Genomic DNA, 19,993 nt, shown 5'->3' with positions numbered 1-19,993 from the left:
CGGTCAGGAGTGGATGCCACGTCTTCCAGTGCCCTGTGCAGAAATTGGTCCTGATGGTCATTGGGGCCGTATATGGAGCCTACAGTAAACACCAAGCCCCCCACCTTGATCCTGTATGCCAGAAGTCTCCCCTTCTGCTCCGCTACCTTCTGCAAAACCTCCCCTCTGAACCCTCTGGAGAACAAAAGCGCCACACCTGCCGTTTTAGAAGCACTGGAAGAAAAGAGTTGCGTTGGGAACTTAGGGGTGCGCATTCTGGGACAATCCTTGGCCAGCAAGTGGGTCTCCTGCAATAGGCAAATGTCGGCCTGGGAGTTCTCTAACAGGGACAGGACAGCCCGCCGTTTAACCGGATTGTTCAGCCCCTTCACATTCAGAGTAACAACTTTAAGGGCCATCATGGAGGGGAGCACCAGAAACGCACACGTAGGCGGGCGAGGCCCACCGGGCAAAGCTCAGAGGCCACAGCAAAAAACATAATCTCACAGCGAAAGCAATCTTCCCAACGGCACAGTACAGTCCCCGAACCCCAAAACACCCCAACTGTGTGGACCCCCCCCTCTCCCCAGAACCCCGCGCTCCCAGCCCCACACTCCTCCCAACCCCTCTCCCCCCAGCAGACCCCCCCAACAAACCCCCCAACTCGAAACTTTCCCCAGCAACTCCCCTTCCTCCCCCCTGCTCCCCAAGCCATTCAAAAAAGTCATTGTCCCAGTCCGGTCCTTATCGGACAAGGCCGTGGAAAGTCGATCGAGTGAACGTCCAGCCACCACCACCAGCACCCCCGACCCCCCTACCCCTGGAACCCCCGCACCTGCAATGATGAAAGGCTAGAGTAGACTCCCCCCGGAGTAAGTTCAGGCCGTCAAGGCCACATAGCCGTTCGTTGTCGCTCTGGAGGCTTCCTGGATAGCGCTCGACATGTCCGCTCGAATCGTGGGCGAGTCAGGCCTCACAGGTGGCGGGGATCTCCTCTCACCGATCTGTTGCCAGCCGTCCCGAGTGCTTCGCCTGCGGCGCGGCGTCGGGGTGTCTGTGTCCGAAGCCGTGATCCCCAACACTCCGCAGACGTCCTGGAGGGACCGGAGCTGATGCAATGTCCCATTCCACCGGAAAATCAGCCGGAAGGGGTGCCCCCACGAATACTGCGTTTCATGCTCCCGAAGGAAGTCTGTGGCAATTTTAAATGTTTTCCTCTTCTGCAGCGTGATCGTGGATAAGTCTTGATATAGAGCCACCGGGTGATCTCTGAAGCGGAAAGGCTGCTGCCGCCGCGCCTCGCGGAGAATCCGCTCCTTCAAGGGGAAGTCCGGCAAAAAGGCCAAGATGTCCGGGGGGGGGGGCGCCAAGGCCCTGCAAGGACGGCCAACCCTGTGCGCCCTGTCGATACGTATTTGGAAGTCCTCCGACTCCCCCAAGATTTCGCGGAATAGGGCTCCCAGGTAGGCGGCCACGTCCTCACCCTCTTCGTTGGACGTGGGCCTGTAACTCAATTTGCTGTTCCCGCAGCCGTAGGACCTCCTGCTGCAAGTGGGTGATCTCCTCGTCTCTAGAATGACCAGCCGCTTCCACAGTGTTAACTCGCTCCCCCAGGGAGTCCACTTCTCTCCGGACTTCCCGGACCTCTCCGGCCACCTCCTGCTTCAAAGTCTGAAAATCCTCCCTTAAGGAGCTAAACAGCGACTCCAGGAACGATCGGGTCACTGGGGGCTCTCCGCCGTCAGCGCCCCCGGAGTGAGTCGGGGGGCTCGGGGCAGGCTGGCCTCCGCCGCTGCGCAGGGCACCGCACCCCAACATGTCCGGCAAAGTCCGATCGCCTCTCCTCTGCCCCCTAGCATTCGACATCTTGGGGGGATGGAATCACCGATGTCCACAGCTCGGCGAACAGGCGCCACAGGTCGGGGCAGTCGAGCGGTAGAGGCCGGCCAGACCCTCTGTCTCTGGCTGGGGGGCACTGCCGTTCAGAGGCCCCGGTCGAGGCCGGGCGGCTGCTCAAAGTTCTTCAAAATGGCCACCCGTTACAGTCAATGGGGCCAACGCCCAGGGAACGAGGCCGACCCCCGTCGCGGGACCACTTGCAGGGCGCACAGTTAAAGGGCAGGCTCGCAGGGCGCGAGGCAACCAGGGCCGGCTCGCTGGGACGGGCAGATACGCTGGAAGCGAGACCTTACTCCGTCGCGGTCACGTGGGGTAGGCCTTCTCGAGCTCCGTGCTTGCGTAGCCGCCGTAGGCCGGCTACGCCTCCGCTGCCACCGTCTGTTCGGCTCCGCTCCGTCGATGAAGGCTGCCTCGGCACCCACCCAGGCGCCGCTGCACAGGCACGCCGGCAGGCCACTCGCAGTCGCTAGGGCACCTCGCCGGAACACCAAGTCCGAAGGTCTCGCGGCTCTCGGGCCTCCCGTAGATCTCTCAGCAGGCACCGCCTCAATCGGTACCGGAGCGGAACCACCGCCGCGGCTGGACAACTGGGGCACACCGACTGCTCTGCACCACCACGGGGATCACCAGGTGTGGTAGCCGCTCGATCCGGGGGAGATCAGCGGTTGTGAGCGGTGCAGGGTTTCCAGGGGCTCGGGAGCTCTCGGCAAGTGCGTCCTCTCAGCCCGCCATCTTGGCCACGCCCCCCGAAGTAACCTTTTAACACTCTGCGTAAACATCCCGGGACTGGAAGGTATAAATACCACAGACATCGAAACCATCTCCTTCCTGCCCCCGGATGCGGAGGAAAAAAACGAAACTACGGAACTAACCTTCAACAGCCCAGACCAGGCGGAGGCACTGAGGAACCAGCATTCCCTACTGGAAAGCTGGGGCATAAAGATAAAGGCAAAGCCGGTACAAAAATACCCTTCAATCTTAAAAACCTTTAATCCACACTTTAAGCCGGACAACCAGGTACAGGGAGTGGCTGACTTTACACGCATAAACGCTCCTTCTACCCACCGGCCAAAAGCCACGTCCGTCCTTCAGGGGTGCAAAGGCAGCACAAACAGCTCAATCAATGGAACCCCAGTCAAGATCACAACCAACCCCAGTCAAGGGAAACGACTGTGCATAACTAGGGGTCACGAAAGCAATGACTGGTCCTGGCTGTCATCAGCACTAAATTCCAGCCCCTAATACACTTTGCCCTGCAAACTTAGACGGAACTCCTCAACACACTGCCAGTGTGCGAGTAAAAACTTTAAAAAAATAGAAAACTACCGAGAGTTTAAAAATACTGACGTGGAACGTCTCAGGACTCAAAAAGCTGCTACTAAACCCAGTTGCGGTAAAATTCTTGGAGGAAGCAGATATTATATGCACACAGGAAACTTGGCTGATCCAACCGCTGTCGCTAAGAGGATACGCAGAATATAGCAAAGCAGCAAAAAAGACCAATATATTCGGAAGACCCTCAGGGGGGACTTGCATCTATATAAAACACTCACTGAATACCGAATTCATGGAACTCCATAATCAACCAGACAACTTTCAGGCGGGCATCCTGAAATTCCCCCACTCCACCAATGGCATTGCCCCCATACTACTAATCAAAATCTACCATAACCCACAGGAGAACACATCTAACTCGCTTTCACTCGCAAACCATCTCGAAACTTTACTTTACTGCTATGCCATCCATCATTAGATAGCATTATCCTCGGTGACTTCAACATCCACAACATAGGGGCCTCTACCGAGCAAAACCAACAGCGTGGGGCGACTAAAGCATTGAATGATCTTTTAAAATCCTACAAACTGGCGACGGCCCACACACTGCTCTTAAAGAACACCCCGGGAGCCTTGATCAGTCACACGTACAACAATAAAACGACGATCGATTATATCATCTTAAGCGACAAATTGCATGACAAAATGACAAACTTCACGGTTCACCATCGCAACGACAGCGACCACGCAGCTCTAACAATCACTATGAACCTATCAGTGAAATTACGCTACAATCCTGCATGCATCGGGGCATCGGACGGCCAAGAATTAATAAAGCGGCCAAGAATTAATAAAGGTGCCTAGAAGAATCAAATGGGGACAGGTAGCCACCGCAACTTTTAACAACTGGGCAAACACGTGGGCAGGCTGGCCCCCGCGCAAATACAACCAGGAGGCAATAGCAACATGGGAAGGAACCACCCTGACCCTAGCGGCAGAACTCAGGGGATGCGGAGACAAACCTAGGGCAATTCACTGGCACCCTCCGACGGCCTTCGGATTCAACGTAGAAATTAAAACAAGTGCTAAGGACTTAAACAAAAAACGAAAAGCCCACAGCAAAAACCGCACAACCGAAAACAAAATTCAACTGCAGGAGGCCGCCGCAAAGAGCCACTCCAAAAAAGTGTGGGCTGCAAAGCGTAATCACTGCGAGGCACAGTGGCTGAAAATCTTCGAACTGTTGAGCCCTGGTAAATCACAAGAGTTCTGGAGCTACATAAGCCATCTTGGTCGAGGCACAAACCATAGAGAAAACTCCCTTGAGGCATCGGTCTGGGTCTCTCACGTAAAAGCGCTCTACTATGAAGAAGGACCAACCACCCAGCCACACAACACGCCTCCACCAAAAGTGAATCCAGTCACAATCACCGACCTAATGCCCCCCCCGGAAAATCTCTTGTGTCCAAAATATTAAAAAAAATCAGAGCAAACGGCGCACCGGGCCCTAACGGCCTCCCAGGCCACTTGTTCAAATCAAATATTGAATTCTGGTCCGAAAATTTGACCTACTTGTTTTCTGACTGCTGGCTATCGGGGGCCGTGCCCGACTCATGGCGAGGCTCACTCCTGCACCCAATTCATAAGAAAGGGACCAAATCGGATCTAACAAACTACTGCATGATCGCCCTGTTGGACATCGAGGGCAAAGCCTACGCAAGTGCCATCTTGAAGGACCTCACAGACTGGGCAAGTGAAGAAAACCTTCTGCCATTCTGTCAAACCGGCTTCAGACCAGGTTCCTCGACTGTAGATAACATCACAGCACTCTCTTACCTAGTCAATCGAGCACGGCTACGCAAAAGCCTCCCATTATTCGCCTGCTTCATCGATTACTCAGCTGCGTTCGACGGAGTAGACCGCACCATCTTATGGAGAAAGTTGGTCCATTGGAACATCGACCCCTCTTTGCTAAGAGCGATACAATCCCTCTATCAAAACACCTGGGTAAGAATCAAACTCTCTAATGAATCTGCAACCGACAAGATAGACACGAACCGTGGCTTAAAACAAGGGTGCGTGTTGGCGCCCCTGCTGTTCAATTTATATACAGCAGACATGGAGATGGCCTTGACTGGGGCCGCCTTAGCAACTCCAAAGATCGGGGCAATCAAAATACATTTCATGCAGTACGCGGATGATCTCGTAATCCTTGATCACACAAAAATAAGACTTCAAAAGGCACTCACTGCTTTGGCAATATATAACAACAAAAACAGACTGGTAGCAAATCCGACAAAATCAAAAATAGTCATCTTTGGGCACTATCCCAAAAAAAAAAGAGCAAAATGGAGCCTCGGCCACCTGACTTTGGACAGCATCCAGAAATACGTGTACCTAGGGGTCTCCTTTCATGAATCGGGACTGTGCGGCTCACATTTAAAGAAAATCCAGGGTAAAGGGAAGACCATCACCTTTGCCCTATGCAAACTACAAGCTTCCCTACACAGCCCATCAGCAATTGCCATCCAAAGAGTCCTCAAGGCCAAATTAATCCCGGCCCTAAACTACGCACAACAGGCGTATCCAGGCAAACTGAATAAGGAGATGGAAAAAATTCACTGCGGGGCATACAAGAGACTGTACCATCTACCGAAATGCACAAGAAACACCCTAATTCGCCTGGAATTCGCCCTTAACCAACAAACGCTGTAAGAGATGGCGGCCCTAAGTAAATATTACTACCTCACAACAGCGGCACGCGACAACACACTGAAGGCCGTCTTGAAATACATCTTTATTGAACCAGGGAACCCCTGGTCAGCCATCCTTGAAACAGCTAAAACGCAACTGAATCTGGCGATTGAGTCGTGGAACCCAGATCTGGTCAATTACACGACCATCAAACATGTGACAAAAAAGCAAGTGCGTGCACGCTCCTGGGACCTGGACCTGGAGTCCCTCACGAAAAGAGCCTTTCACGAGTCCCTATGCCTGCCGCACACCGCGCATAACCCCCGAAACCATCTCGCGCAGGCCGTGGGCCTTTCAGCACTCCACAAGATTCTCGCCTACAGACTGCACCCCCTGCCGCTCAAAGAACTATATCATCCGGGAACAGCAGGCACCGGGCCTCAGGAATGCAGACTCTGTAATTATAAACGTGAATCATTGGCCCACCTACTATTCTGCTGCCCTGCCCTACGTCTACCCCGCACCCTCTACCTCAGGCCCATTCTTAGGGACGCCGGGTCACGTACAGCTAAGGAAGCAATCCATCAACTATTCACCTTGAGCATACCAAAACAGATGGCCTCATTTGGAAAATTCATACAACAGACTCGGTCCGAGTTGATGGCCGCCAAGGCCACGGAGGAATAGAGACTTTGTTGTGGGGCTTCGGGTGGCCCGCCCCGATCACCGACTGAGTGTGTCCTTCTGAACTTTGACAACTTGCCCGCAGAAACACCTTTGGTTTTAACTTTTGTAATTTTATACTTTGGTTTTAATGTAATGGTTTTAAGTAACCACACAATAAAGTTATTCATTCATTCAGTCGTCTGGATTGACTCACTCAACAAATATATAAAGTATTGTAACTTGTGGAATGTGTAGAACAGCCATCTTCCCTTGTTCTTCACTAAAATCATGTCCGTTATTAAAGCAGTTTTAGGAGTTTATCATAAAACTGACATTTTTACCAAGCTAAAGTTGCCAGACATTTGATCAAATAGTATTGTGCATAAGAGACTTGTTTTTCCAAACCTTCTGCAAATTCCAGTGATTATCTTGAGAGACTGGCACAATTTTTGAAGCACAACACCCTGTGAACCCATGAGCTTGAAAAGTTCCTCCAGAGATACCCACAATTCTTTCTTTCTGCGTGTAAAGTAAAAAAGCCTTGTCAATGCTTGTAGGGCTTGCTTTCAGTTTTAGGTCAGGATTTAGATCAGGATTTCGTATATGTGCTTGGTGCAGCCAGAGCTAGAAATACATTGAAGATCTGAAAATCCACAGTAGAAATACCTAAATGGTTATTGCCTGGGTTTGAGGTGCTCCCTGACAAGTGAAGGGATAATGTAGGTCTTTGATGTACTGAACAATGTTGAGCATCTTAGCCACAGTAAAGCTTGCACCATCTACCACAACCAGTTTATATTGCACGACTGAATGTTGAAAGATAAGACATCTCTGTAAACCCAAAGCAGTATAGCAGTGACCCATATACATTGATAGATCCATATTCCAATGCTGAATAAGCCATAGATTTTCTTCCTGTTGATAAGTACTTTACCTATTATTGAGTTATGATAAAAGTGACTACTCTCAAAAGAATCCTAATCTTATAACAAGGTGGCATAATGTATAACTTACAGATAACGACTTAACTATGGGGTTCTCCCTCTTTGTTCGCTGTTAGAGCTAGACCATTGGACCCCTCCTCAAACTGGTAATACGTTAGTTACCTCGCTGAGGTGTCTCTGTGCTCAGTCTCTTTTGTGACTTTGAAAAAGCTTTTGAACTTAATACTCAAAGCTGCTTATGACGTCAAACTGATTTGTCCATTCTCTAGTTATTTAATTGGATACCTTGCTGTGACTCATCTGGGTGAAAAGGGCAAATTACATTTTAACAGCAATACATTAATATCCCATTAAGCAGAATTCATTTAGTTTTTATTATCGGGCGCACCAAAACCCAGGTGTCAGTTGGCCTGCCTACCAGCACCTATACGGTTCTGAGATCACCTAATTTATATGTTTACCTTTTTTAACTGTCCTTTCCACCTCCAGCAATCAATTCAGTTTCAGACTTCATAGTACCCTCTCTTCTCCCGCGCCTACACCGGTGTTGCAGCATACCACCAAGATCCACGGCCATGTACTGTATGCCAGAAGTAGCGATGGATACCTAATTACCTGTATCAAATGTGTACCCCAGTGGGTATCTGGGTCATGCAATCATCCACCTTGCCTTTGTTAGAATGACCATGTTTGCATCTGCACACCTTCCCCAAAAGGAAGCCAAAATTGTTGCCCAGGGCTGTAATTTTTATATTCCCAGTAACACAGTGGATTCCGGTACATCTTTGTTTATGATTTCAGAAAAATAAAATATAAAATACAATTTTTTAACTACTTTAGATTTCTAGTTTAAACGATGTCACTCGGCCTATAATTGGTACTTTTGTAAAGTAACATTTTTACAGGTTCATTTCTTATCCCTAGCAAGGAGTAATCCACCAAAGGGTCCTCCTGCAAAAACGATGTCAACGGTATAAGTCCTCTTTTTCCTTTGGAAACTATCCTGCTCTCATACCGTTGAGAGATTCTGGGGTGCCATTCTTAGATGCTGGTCTAATCCTCCTAGCTGATCCCGCATCTAAAGTTAAGCCATCATTTTTTACTCCTTCTTCCTATCTGTATCAGGTCGAAGCCTTTCACCAGGCCATATTGGACTACTTCTGAGCTGCCTCGCCTCCCTCTGCGACCCTTTCAGCTTCCAAGGGTGGTCCAGATCTTGTGGCTTGACGATTTGGGGCTTTGTCACGACATTGCCCAATTCTGTGCTTTCACATGCTGTGGTTTTAGCTCTGCTTCTACGGAAGCTACCACAGTCGTTTTAGATGGAAGATATTCTTCAGGTGGACAGGGAAAAGTTTTCTTTATCTTCCCTTCGCCTGGGGTAATTCAGAAAGTGACTGTAATAATTTACCTCTAATATTACTAAAATAAGGTTATGTTTCTCACAAGTTTGCAGTTAATAATGGGATTGTCTGGTGAATGACACGATATAAAAAGTATAAATAAAATGTATATATTTTTAAACTTAACAAGGCACTAATAATTTATTTTTCAAGTTAGTTATTCTGATGCTGAAAATCTGTGTAAGAGACCATGTGCGTAGGAAACGCATGTATTGGAATTGTGCTTTCGTTTTTTCATTGATGGCTGTGTCTTTTAAGATTTGATAATTGAGATGAACCTCTCCTACATAACTTTTTTTCTTTTGAAAGGCAACATCTCGCCTGCGGGAGAGAGGATGTGATGGTAGCCTTGCTGGCATTGAAGTACAGCAGCTGTTCTGTTCACAAATAGTAGCCATCCCAGAAAACCAACTGAAAGAACTGAACATGAAAACTGACAGTGCTTTGCAGGTGGGTGCCATCATTTGAAATCCGAATTAAGGTAAACTGACAACGAGAATGACCTTGACACCTATTAAACTCCTTTATTTTGTGTGTTTCATTAAAGGCTTATAAAGCAGCCCTGGAGAGCTTAGGACACTGTGAATATGCAATGAAAGCAGGCTTCCACTTGAATCCTAAGGCTATTGAGGCAAGTTTACAGGTAAGACAAGGTGTTCGATCGATTACGCATTTCATAACTTACTCAAAACGCATCAAGGTGTTTTATTGATTAGCTGGGCTACACACGTCCACCTGACGTTTATTGTTCTTTTTGTTGAAACTGTTTACCTGTAAAGTTGAATTGGATTACGGTTTGAGTTTTACCCATCGAATAAGTTGTATTCTTACAAGTTTTATGTTCATAGCAAGAGAATAAATGCAGTCCTCTTTTGAATGTCAACTGGCCATTTGAGGGGGTTAGTCTTTTTGCTGTAAAGAATGAAAGTCCGAAAGGATATGAAGTGTCAAAGAAAGCAGGTTGTTTTTATTTATCTATAAACTTCACAAACTGCTAAGACCTTCACAAGCATCTCCAGTAGATACATACTTACAAAAGATGTATATATAAACAAGTCAATAAATGCCTCCCAGAAACCTCTTCACAATAGAACACACCAACCATAAAACTATACACAACAGAATAAATCCCTAAAAATTTAACCACTCATCTATAAATATGACACAGCATGGTAAATCAAGCATGTGACCTTGACGATAAAATAACTACGAGCCTACCACAAATGTTTTGTGGAGATTGAGAGGTTGCAGTGGATATTAATCTTGCTGCATGGTACCCCTCTACAAAGTACATTTACAGCAGTCACTGGACAAATGTGTGGCCTGGTGTGGTGTCTGCAAAACAGACCAGTTTACAAGACATATTTTTGAATGTCATATTGCTTGTTTTGTCATTGAACCAGCAAGGCTTGCAGTGGAGTACCATTAAAGGTTGTTTATCGGTCCTTATGGCGTTTTTGTATTTGGTGGATGGTCGGTCCTTGTTTAAATCACGTTGTGATGAGGTTCCTGAAAGGTTTAACAGTTTTTCCACTAAACTCTTTGTAATGCTACAGTTAGGATCTCAATTTGGTCCCAACTTTTCTCGTGTGTACTTCCCCTCGAGCCGAAGTACAACTGTTCATTTTGACTTCTGACTGTCTTCCTTGTGGCGATTACTTCAATTCGTGTGAGTGAGCATCAGGCTCTCTCTGCAGCAGTCCTCCATCTCAGTTTTCCCAAACAAACTTCTGTTGAGGACCAAGAAACGTTTTGTGCTCAAAATCTGGACTGTTTCACCATTGGGCAATCAGTCACCCTCCCAACGTTCCTTGTCCCTCCCCACCTCTTGAAGACGAGGAAAAACTCCATTGGCTGGCACTAAAAGATCTTTATGGGTTGACATTGATCGCACCAAAAATCAATAGCTGAACAATTCGCTTTTGTGGGGTTCTCTGGGACAAGGAAATGTAAAGCTTTTTTTAAAAAACTTTTGTCTAAGTGGAGACTCCTTTGCATCAAATTAGCTATGTACTAACTAAGAAGCAGCCTCTGGTAGCACTGAGGGCTCATTGCACCAGTGGAGAGCCTATTTTTGGCAGTTTTCAGGCTGGGATGTGGGCTTCATGTACACGTTCACAAAGCACTACTGCCTTGTCAAACCGGTCCAAGAGGATATTTTACCCATTCTGTCCTGCAGGACTTTTTTTGTTCTGAGCCCAATCTATAGACCCTCCATGTTGAGAGATACTGCTTTGGTATCTATTGTAAAGGTGAGGAATCTGCTGTTATAAGTATCAGTCAGAAGTTACTCATCTTTGGTAATGCTGTTTCTGGTGGATACTCTCTCTAACCGCAGATTCCTCAATGCCCTTCCACTTCCCCATTCTTTGGAATGTTCTATTTTCCATCTAAAAAGATCCCAAGCAGGAGAGCTGTACACTTAGTTGGTTTTTGGATTTCCTTCTGAGGGCACACGCGGTCCAGAAAGAGACCAACATCAGTGGTGGCGCTTGTAAGCGGCTTAGTTTGTCACTTTGGGACGGAACAAAGTCAATATAGAGCCAAAAAGCAAGACCTACCAGTGCGCCGGAGCACTAGAATCTGTGGTATGATGGAGTTCAGACTACTTCAAACTGCACAAATGCTTCTGTGACATGGAGTACATCATTGTGCTTGTCTAACAAATGTTACTTCAACATGCTAGACCAAAGAGTAGTCCATCTAACCCTTAAATTGTTGATTCTCCCGAAATCATTTAACACAGTGCTGGTCTATACTAATAATATGACCACTCTGTCAATTGTATGATGTGCAGGACACCTTCAAAGGAGACTTGTCCAATCTGCTGTTGGTTCCTGGCCCATTATCTACAGCCTATGATGGTCCTGGTGTGGTGAACCTAAAAGAAGTCACCTATATTGGATTTTTTTTCAGAAGGCCATTAATACATCTTCAGTGACAAAGTACTAGGAAAATTATTTAGTTTCTGGCGTATTCTGCAGTTATCTGTCTGCAACGTTGTGACACTTTACTTTTTTAGGCGTTCAGGACCAAACTTTAAGTGAAAGGCTTGGTTGTGTGTTTTATTTTTAGTTTTTTAGGTCCTCTCCCTTCGTTTTCTTCCCAAAGTACAGCATAGAGTTAGAAACTCCATAATAGAGATTAGTGTCATTTCACTGTTATTTCCATTCCTTAGGCAAAGCAGTTTTTGAAACCAACAAGAAGATAAGCCCCAGGACATTGGCATGAAGTCCAGTTCCATGCAAAAACGTCCAACACATCCTTCCTCGCTAAACTTGTCAGCCGTGCACCTGACTTCCTGAAGAATAGACATTTCACACTTTCTTCAGACTGCATGACGGTCTCAAGATGAAGGCTAAGAAGCCATCATTTATATATTGAGATTATCCACATCATTGTGGTGTTTGAGCAAGATGTTGGCCCAAGATTATAAATTTAGCTAAACCTATCCTATTAATCTTTTCTTTTTTTTCCCGAAGAAAGTATATCCTCAAGGGTAATGGCCATCTCCTTAGTTAGAATTGAGTGTAGTCTTTTCCAAATTGATGGGCCCCGTTTGTGTGCATTGTCTGACCTCCTGCAACAGCTGTCATGTAAGTATTCTTTCTTGAGGACCATTACGTGGCAAGAAAGGTGGGTGAGATGCACACTTGGTGTGCTCTTGTGCCATGTACATTATTTCTTATTCACTTACCTTTAAAACTATTTTTTTTTCAAAAAGAATTTCCGTTTTTCATTTAAATCAAACCATTTCTCTCGCAACTTTGTCCCTATTGCTTTCTCTTCAGCAGAGAGATTGCTCAGCCGAAGGAAAGCCCGGGACAGAACAAAAATGATTAGCAAATAGTTGCAAAGTATGAGGCTGAACTGAAGTAGCTTCCTGCTTATAAATAGCCCTTGGCTAGACGAACATTATCAAATAGTACCTGTAACTCGTAAAGCGCTTACATATCCCTTCTGATATGTGCTTGAGCCCATTCCAAGGCAGATACTTTTACTCTTCCCAGAAATCTCACCATCAGAGAGATTTGCCGCGCAGATGTTGAGGTCTGGTTTTTCCGTTGCCAAACTCGGCTGCTTTCTAGACTGACTCAGAGGCAGACCCTTAAGGTCATCTCTGTGTGGGCTACTTGCTTGATGTCAATTCTGCATCTTGGTTCTCCTCATTCATCTCATTATCTAGGTGCAAATAAAGCAGTCACAAAAAGACTGCAGCTTGTACAAAATGCGTCCGCTCGTCTTCTTTGTGACATACCTAAAAACAGCAGCGTGTCCCCTTACCTGTGTGAACTGCACTGGTTGAGGGTGGAGAATCGCATTAGGTTTAAAGCACTAAACTACATGTTTAAAATCAAAGCAGGTACCGCTCCTAAATATTTGCAGGCACTAGCTTCCCCCTACATCCCTAATAGGAATTTACGATCCAAAGCAGCTGATAAATTCTGTGTCCCCAGATTTAAGCTGGCCAGGATGGGAGGCAAATCTTTTGCCTACCTGGGTCCCGTCATTTGGAATACACTCCCAATTCAAATACGCAAAGAGCTAAACCCTCTCAGGTTTCGAAAGGAGATAAAAACCTGGTTGTTTAACCAGTAATCCGATCACCTATGCTGTCTACACTCTATACCAGGCTGTGTGTTAGGCGCCGGGAAACCCTTTTTGGGTAGCTGTTGCGCCATATAAGTTGATAAAAAAAAATAAAATAAAAATTCAATCCATTAGCAACCCAGCAATCACCCTCTAACGTATCCTGCAGGTTAACGATAAAGCAAGTAAGATATTTACTCAAAATGAATTTCAAAATTAACTGTATTTCACTCAGTAATTCACTAGTTACCTGCCTGCCTTAAAGTGGTACAGTCCAATTTTGTTTCCTGCTTTTTCCTTAGTTTTGCCTTTTTCAAAAATCTGTGTTTCATAAATAATAAAACAGTACAGGTATGCCTTTACGTGATCATTGTTATCAAATAGGTTATTTAAAAGCTTTTGAATTGTATACATTTTGAGAAGAGAAGTTTACCTTTGTTAGCATCCTTCTCATAGGTGGAGATTTTCACCTCTTATGAATTTGATTACATTTCTCGTGAGTCACCAATGAGTTGGAACAAAAGTAACAAGTTAAATATGTATATATTTGTGTGTGTTTTATGGCCTGACATGTTATTGCTGTTCTCAAGCTACATTTTCCTACTTCTGTTCGGTTTCCAAAATGGCTTGCATTCCGAGTGCCAACCTCCGACATGGGGCAGGCTATTCATAGATGTGAAACTGGAAGAAACTGAAGTGGACTAAATCCCCTTTGTTCCACCTTGTATGCATTTTATGTGTTTGTGTTGCCATGATTCAAAACTGCTTCATTTCCAGGTACCGACAATATTGGCAGAAAAGACCTGTGGGACTTGAAAAAGCTGTATTGTCCTGTTCTGGTTTTGTTTTGTTTCCAACTAGCCCTCTGTTTTGTACCTGATAAACGCAACAGTCATGTGCGTGCACTTGCGGTGCTCGATGATTTTACAGAATTCTTCATAGCTTGGTTCTAACATTCTTGATTTGGGCATTTGACTCTAGGTAAGGAGATGTTAATGGTCACACAAGGCAGGTGGTAGATGTTAAAAACTCACCACATAGCACTGAGAATAACTGTGTACAGTCACGCTTCAGTTTTGGTATTAAAGCAGCCTCTCCCGGAGACAACGGTAGTAGCCCACAGGATACTTTCTAGTAACTATTGACTGCCCCAAGAAAAGATCTCGCATATCCTTTTCTTCTTTAGAACATATGCTTTACAAGAGTGTTAAGTGTTTTCGACTTCCTCATCCTCCTTATTCTTCAGAACTTTAGCCCTACTGACAACTCGTTCGAACCACTCATTTCAGTAATCCAGTATGTGAAAGAGGAATGGAGCCCCTCTTTTCAAGAACCCTCAGTCAGTCCAGAAAAAAGGCCAAACAAAAGGATTGTTACAGTTGACCAGAAGACTGTCCTCATTCAGTTAGAACTTTCCTAGCTTTGTGAAAACAAAAAAAGAGCAATACACTAGGCTTCTAGTTACACAACTACCATTTTTCTTTGCTGTACCAAAAGTAATATTTTCATCTATAGCTAAATGTATAAAAATCCAAGGTTTACATTTGTTAACCACCTCGGTTAGTAGCAACCAAAAAAAGAATCAACTTTACCTCATGCTGAAACTGATGTTCTTCACTTTGTCAGACCCGCTGCTGTTTGCTCTTCTTTTTAAACCCACTATTCTAATATTATTTGAAACCGCTACACCCCAAGAGTGGTACCCTCTGACATTGACGCAGTAGACATGGTTATCCTCTTTGAGCGTGTTAAGTTCTACAGACCTAAAATTGGATAACATTGTACAAATAAAAGCATTATAGGAACGGTCTGGGCTTTGTAGGAGGTTAACCCGTACGTAAATACGTTAATTGCATCTAGTGCTCACAAAATAAATACTAGTTCTGTTAATCCAAGCCCTAATGCTCCGGATAGTACATCCTCACTATTGATGGGTATATTCTAAATCGGGGACAAACAAATATAATTACTAAATTATTTTATATAGTAGAACTAAAGACATTGATATGCTGCCTAATTTCATCTCGGCAGAACGTATTTTACCAAGGTTAAGGGGCATCTGTAGTTCACTGCAGGAAATAGGCCCCTTTTTCCAGGCCTACGTTTATTGTAACTCGGTTTTTAAAAGACTCGGAAAAGACTCCAGACTGCACGCGTTTCCGCGGTGTGCTGTAGATCACTGCACGTCAACGCCGTTTGCAGTTCACATCACTGAGTACATTGTTGTAATACACATGACTGCGGTTCTGAAGCCACCTGACAATGGCGACAAGCCACGACAACACTTTCCCAGTTGGTGCATATACCCATACGCCTTTGTTTGTTGTTACAGTTAACAATCAGAGCTGCTTAATGTAATACGAGCTGTCCGGTCAAACATCAGTCCCTCCACTCTCGCCGGTCTCCAGCCTCGCCTTGGATTATACATTTTTTATAAGCATCAGTGTTTTTTCCCCTGCATCCCTTGCTGGTTAGATCATTTACCAAAACACATGTGGCTCTGCTGCTTTCATCCACCTCTCATGAATATCTCTATTCGGGGGCGTAGCCTGGCCACTACGATTGGGGCTGTGAGCTTCAGATTTTTCAACAGTCACGCTGGAATACATTGTTACAATACATTATAAACAAGCAGGGCACATGAGAGAGGCTATAGGGGTAGTGGAAAGGAAGAAGAATACTGATTGGTGGGGTAGTAGGTGACAGAAATCACAATATTTGGTAAAACATAACAAGCATTTGCAATGCAATAGGTCTCGTATTAGGAAAGTTTGAGCTATTGGTATTGTAAATGCCAAATCTTTTATTTATGTGTTGGTTTTGAAAATAGCGCAATTAATAGCTTTGTCATTTACAATGCCAATGGTTTTAACTTTCGCAAATGACACCTATAGTATTTGTAATGCAATATGTGTTGTATTTACGTGACTTAGATGTATTGATATTACAAATAACAATGGCTTTTAATTGTTTTAAAATAATTAATACTTACATAAAAGTTATTGTAATTTATAATGGCAATAGCTTTAACTTTTGTTAATAACTTTTGTGTAGATTATGTTCAGTGTATTTTATTGTAACGAAAATCCAAGAACAGAAGTGAAATATTAACATCTTTTTGTGACATTTGTAATAAAGCTTGAAACATTGAGAGAACATATTTAAACCAGTTGTTGTTGAATGGTTGCACAGATTGATGCTGTGGTGGCGCTGAGTGATGTTGTGGTGGCGACGAGTAATGCTGTGGCGTTCAGTGATGCTGTGGTAGCGCATAGTGATGTTGTGGTGCCCCTGAGTGATGTTGTGGTGCCCCTGAGTGATGTTGTGGTGCCCCTGAGTGATGTTGTGGTGCCCCTGAATGATGTTGTGGTGCCCCTGAGTGATGTTGTGGTGCCACTGAGTGATGTTGTGGTGCCCCTGAGTGATGTTGTGGTGCCCCTGAGTGATTCTGTGGTGATGCGATAGAGTGAGGGCGATAGATAGAGTGAGGGCGATAGATAGAGTGAGGGCGATAGATAGAGTGAGGGCGATAGATAGAGTGAGGGCGATAGATAGAGTGAGGGCGATAGATAGAGTGAGGGCGATAGATAGAGTGAGGGCGATAGATAGAGTGAGGGCGATAGATAGAGTGAGGGCGATAGATAGAGTGAGGGCGATAGATAGAGTGAGGGCGATAGATAGAGTGAGGGCGATAGATAGAGTGAGGGCGATGAGGGCGATAGAGTGAGGGCGATGAGGGCGATAGAGTGAGGGCGATAGAGTGAGGGCGATAGAGTGAGGGCGATAGAGTGAGGGCGATAGAGTGAGGGCGATAGAGTGAGGGCGATAGAGTGAGGGCGATAGAGTGAGGGCGATAGAGTGAGGGCGATAGAGTGAGGGCGATAGAGTGAGGGCGATAGAGTGAGGGCGATAGAGTGAGGGCGATAGAGTGAGGGCGATAGAGTGAGGGCGATAGAGTGAGGGCGATAGAGTGAGGGCGATAGAGTGAGGGCGATAGAGTGAGGGCGATAGAGTGAGGGCGATAGAGTGAGGGCGATAGAGTGAGGGCGATAGAGTGAGGGCGATAGAGTGAGGGCGATAGAGTGAGGGCGATAGAGTGAGGGCGATAGAGTGAGGGCGATAGAGTGAGGGCGATAGAGTGAGGGCGATAGAGTGAGGGCGATAGAGTGAGGGCGATAGAGTGAGGGCGATAGAGTGAGGGCGATAGAGTGAGGGCGATAGAGTGAGGGCGATAGAGTGAGGGCGGGCGATAAATAGATAGATAGAGTGAGGGCGGGCGATAAATAGATAGATAGAGTGAGGGCGATAGATAGATAGATAGAGTGAGGGCGGGCGATAGATAGATAGATAGAGTGAGGGCGGGCGATAGATAGATAGATAGAGTGAGGGCGGGCGATAGATAGATAGATAGAGTGAGGGCGGGCGATAGATAGATAGATAGAGTGAGGGCGGGCGATAGATAGATAGATAGATAGTTAGATAGATAGATAGATAGATAGAGTGAGGGCGGGCGATAGATAGATAGATAGATAGAGTGAGGGCGGGCGATAGATAGATAGATAGATAGTTAGATAGATAGATAGATAGATAGAGTGCGGGCGGGCGATAGATAGATAGATAGATAGTTAGATAGATAGATAGATAGAGTGCGGGCGGGCGATAGATAGATAGATAGATAGATAGATAGATAGATAGATAGAGTGCGGGCGGGCGATAGATAGATAGATAGATAGATAGATAGAGTGAGGGCGGGCGATAGATAGATAGATAGATAGATAGAGTGAGGGCGGGCGATAGATAGATAGATAGATAGATAGAGTGAGGGCGGGCGATAGATAGATAGATAGATAGAGTGAGGGCGGGCGATAGATAGATAGATAGATAGATAGATAGAGTGAGGGCGGGCGATAGATAGATAGATAGATAGTTAGATAGATAGATAGATAGAGTGCGGGCGATAGATAGATAGATAGATAGATAGATAGAGTGAGGGCGGGCGGGCGATAGATAGATAGATAGATAGATAGATAGATAGATAGAGTGAGGGCGGGCAATAGATAGATAGATAGATAGATAGATAGATAGATAGAGTGAGGGCGGGCGGGCGATAGATAGATAGATAGATAGATAGAGTGAGGGCGGGCGATAGATAGATAGATAGATAGATAGATAGATAGATAGAGTGAGGGCGGGCGGGCGATAGATAGATAGAGTGAGGGCGGGCGATAGATAGATAGATAGATAGATAGATAGATAGATAGATAGATAGAGTGAGGGCGGGCGATAGATAGATAGATAGATAGATAGATAGAGTGAGGGCGGGCGATAGATAGATAGATAGATAGATAGATAGATAGAGTGAGGGCGGGCGATAGATAGATAGATAGATAGATAGATAGATAGAGTGAGGGCGGGCGATAGATAGATAGATAGATAGATAGATAGATAGATAGATAGAGTGAGGGCGGGCGATAGATAGATAGATAGATAGATAGATAGATAGATAGAGTGAGGGCGGGCGATAGATAGATAGATAGATAGATAGATAGATAGATAGATAGATAGAGTGAGGGCGGGCGATAGATAGATAGATAGATAGATAGAGTGAGGGCGGGCGATAGATAGATAGATAGATAGATAGATAGAGTGAGGGCGGGCGATAGATAGATAGATAGATAGATAGAGTGAGGGCGGGCGATAGATAGATAGATAGATAGATAGATAGATAGATAGATAGATAGATAGATAGATAGATAGATAGATAGATAGATAGATAGATAGAGTGAGGGCGGGCGATAGATAGATAGATAGATAGATAGAGTGAGGGCGGGCGATATAGAGTGCGGGCGAAGTGAGGCCGATAGATGGATGGATGGATAGATAGTGAGGGCCATAGATGGATGGATAGATAGTGAGGGCCATAGATGGATGGATAGATAGTGAGGGCCATGGATGGATGGATAGTGAGGGCCATGGATGGATGGATGGATGGATAGTGAGGGCCATGGATGGATGGATGGATGGATAGTGAGGGCCATGGATGGATGGATGGATGGATGGATAGTGAGGGCCATGGATGGATGGATAGTGAGGGCCATGGATGGATGGATGGATGTATAGTGAGGGCCATGGATGGATGGATGGATGGATGGATGGATGGATGGATAGTGAGGGCCATGGATGGATGGATGGATGGATGGATGGATGGATAGTGAGGGCCATGGATGGATGGATAGTGAGGGCCATGGATGGATGGATGATAGTGAGGGCGATGGATGGTAGTGAGGGCGATGGATGGATGGATGGATGGATGGATGGATGGATGGATGGATAGTGAGGGCCATGGATGGATTGATGGATAGTGAGGGCCATGGATGGATGGATGGATGGATGGATGGATAGTGAGGGCCATGGATGGATGGATGGATGGATGGATGGATAGTGAGGGCCATGGATGGATGGATGGATGGATGGATGGATGGATGGATGGATGGATGGATGGATAGTGAGGGCGATGGATGGATGGATGGATAGTGAGGGCGA

General features: G+C 45.8%; 1 protein-coding gene across 1 annotated transcript in view; it reads left to right on the top strand.

Moving 5' to 3' along the window:
• The window catches only part of GARRE1 (granule associated Rac and RHOG effector 1), a 553,275-nt gene that overhangs the window by 171,742 nt on the left and 361,540 nt on the right, over nucleotides 1–19,993 (top strand). The window contains exons 3-4 of the mRNA XM_086951262.1: nucleotides 9,170–9,310; nucleotides 9,408–9,503. Coding sequence (XP_086807388.1) covers nucleotides 9,170–9,310; nucleotides 9,408–9,503 — 237 coding nt within the window. The remainder of the gene's footprint in view (nucleotides 1–9,169; nucleotides 9,311–9,407; nucleotides 9,504–19,993) is intronic.

The sequence above is a fragment of the Lissotriton vulgaris genome, unplaced genomic scaffold (genome assembly GCF_964263255.1).
Source record: "Lissotriton vulgaris unplaced genomic scaffold, aLisVul1.2 SCAFFOLD_1284, whole genome shotgun sequence".
Lineage (NCBI taxonomy): Eukaryota > Metazoa > Chordata > Amphibia > Caudata > Salamandridae > Lissotriton > Lissotriton vulgaris.
Note: the sequence above shows the minus strand (reverse complement) of the source record. Positions and strands in the feature narration are given on the sequence as shown.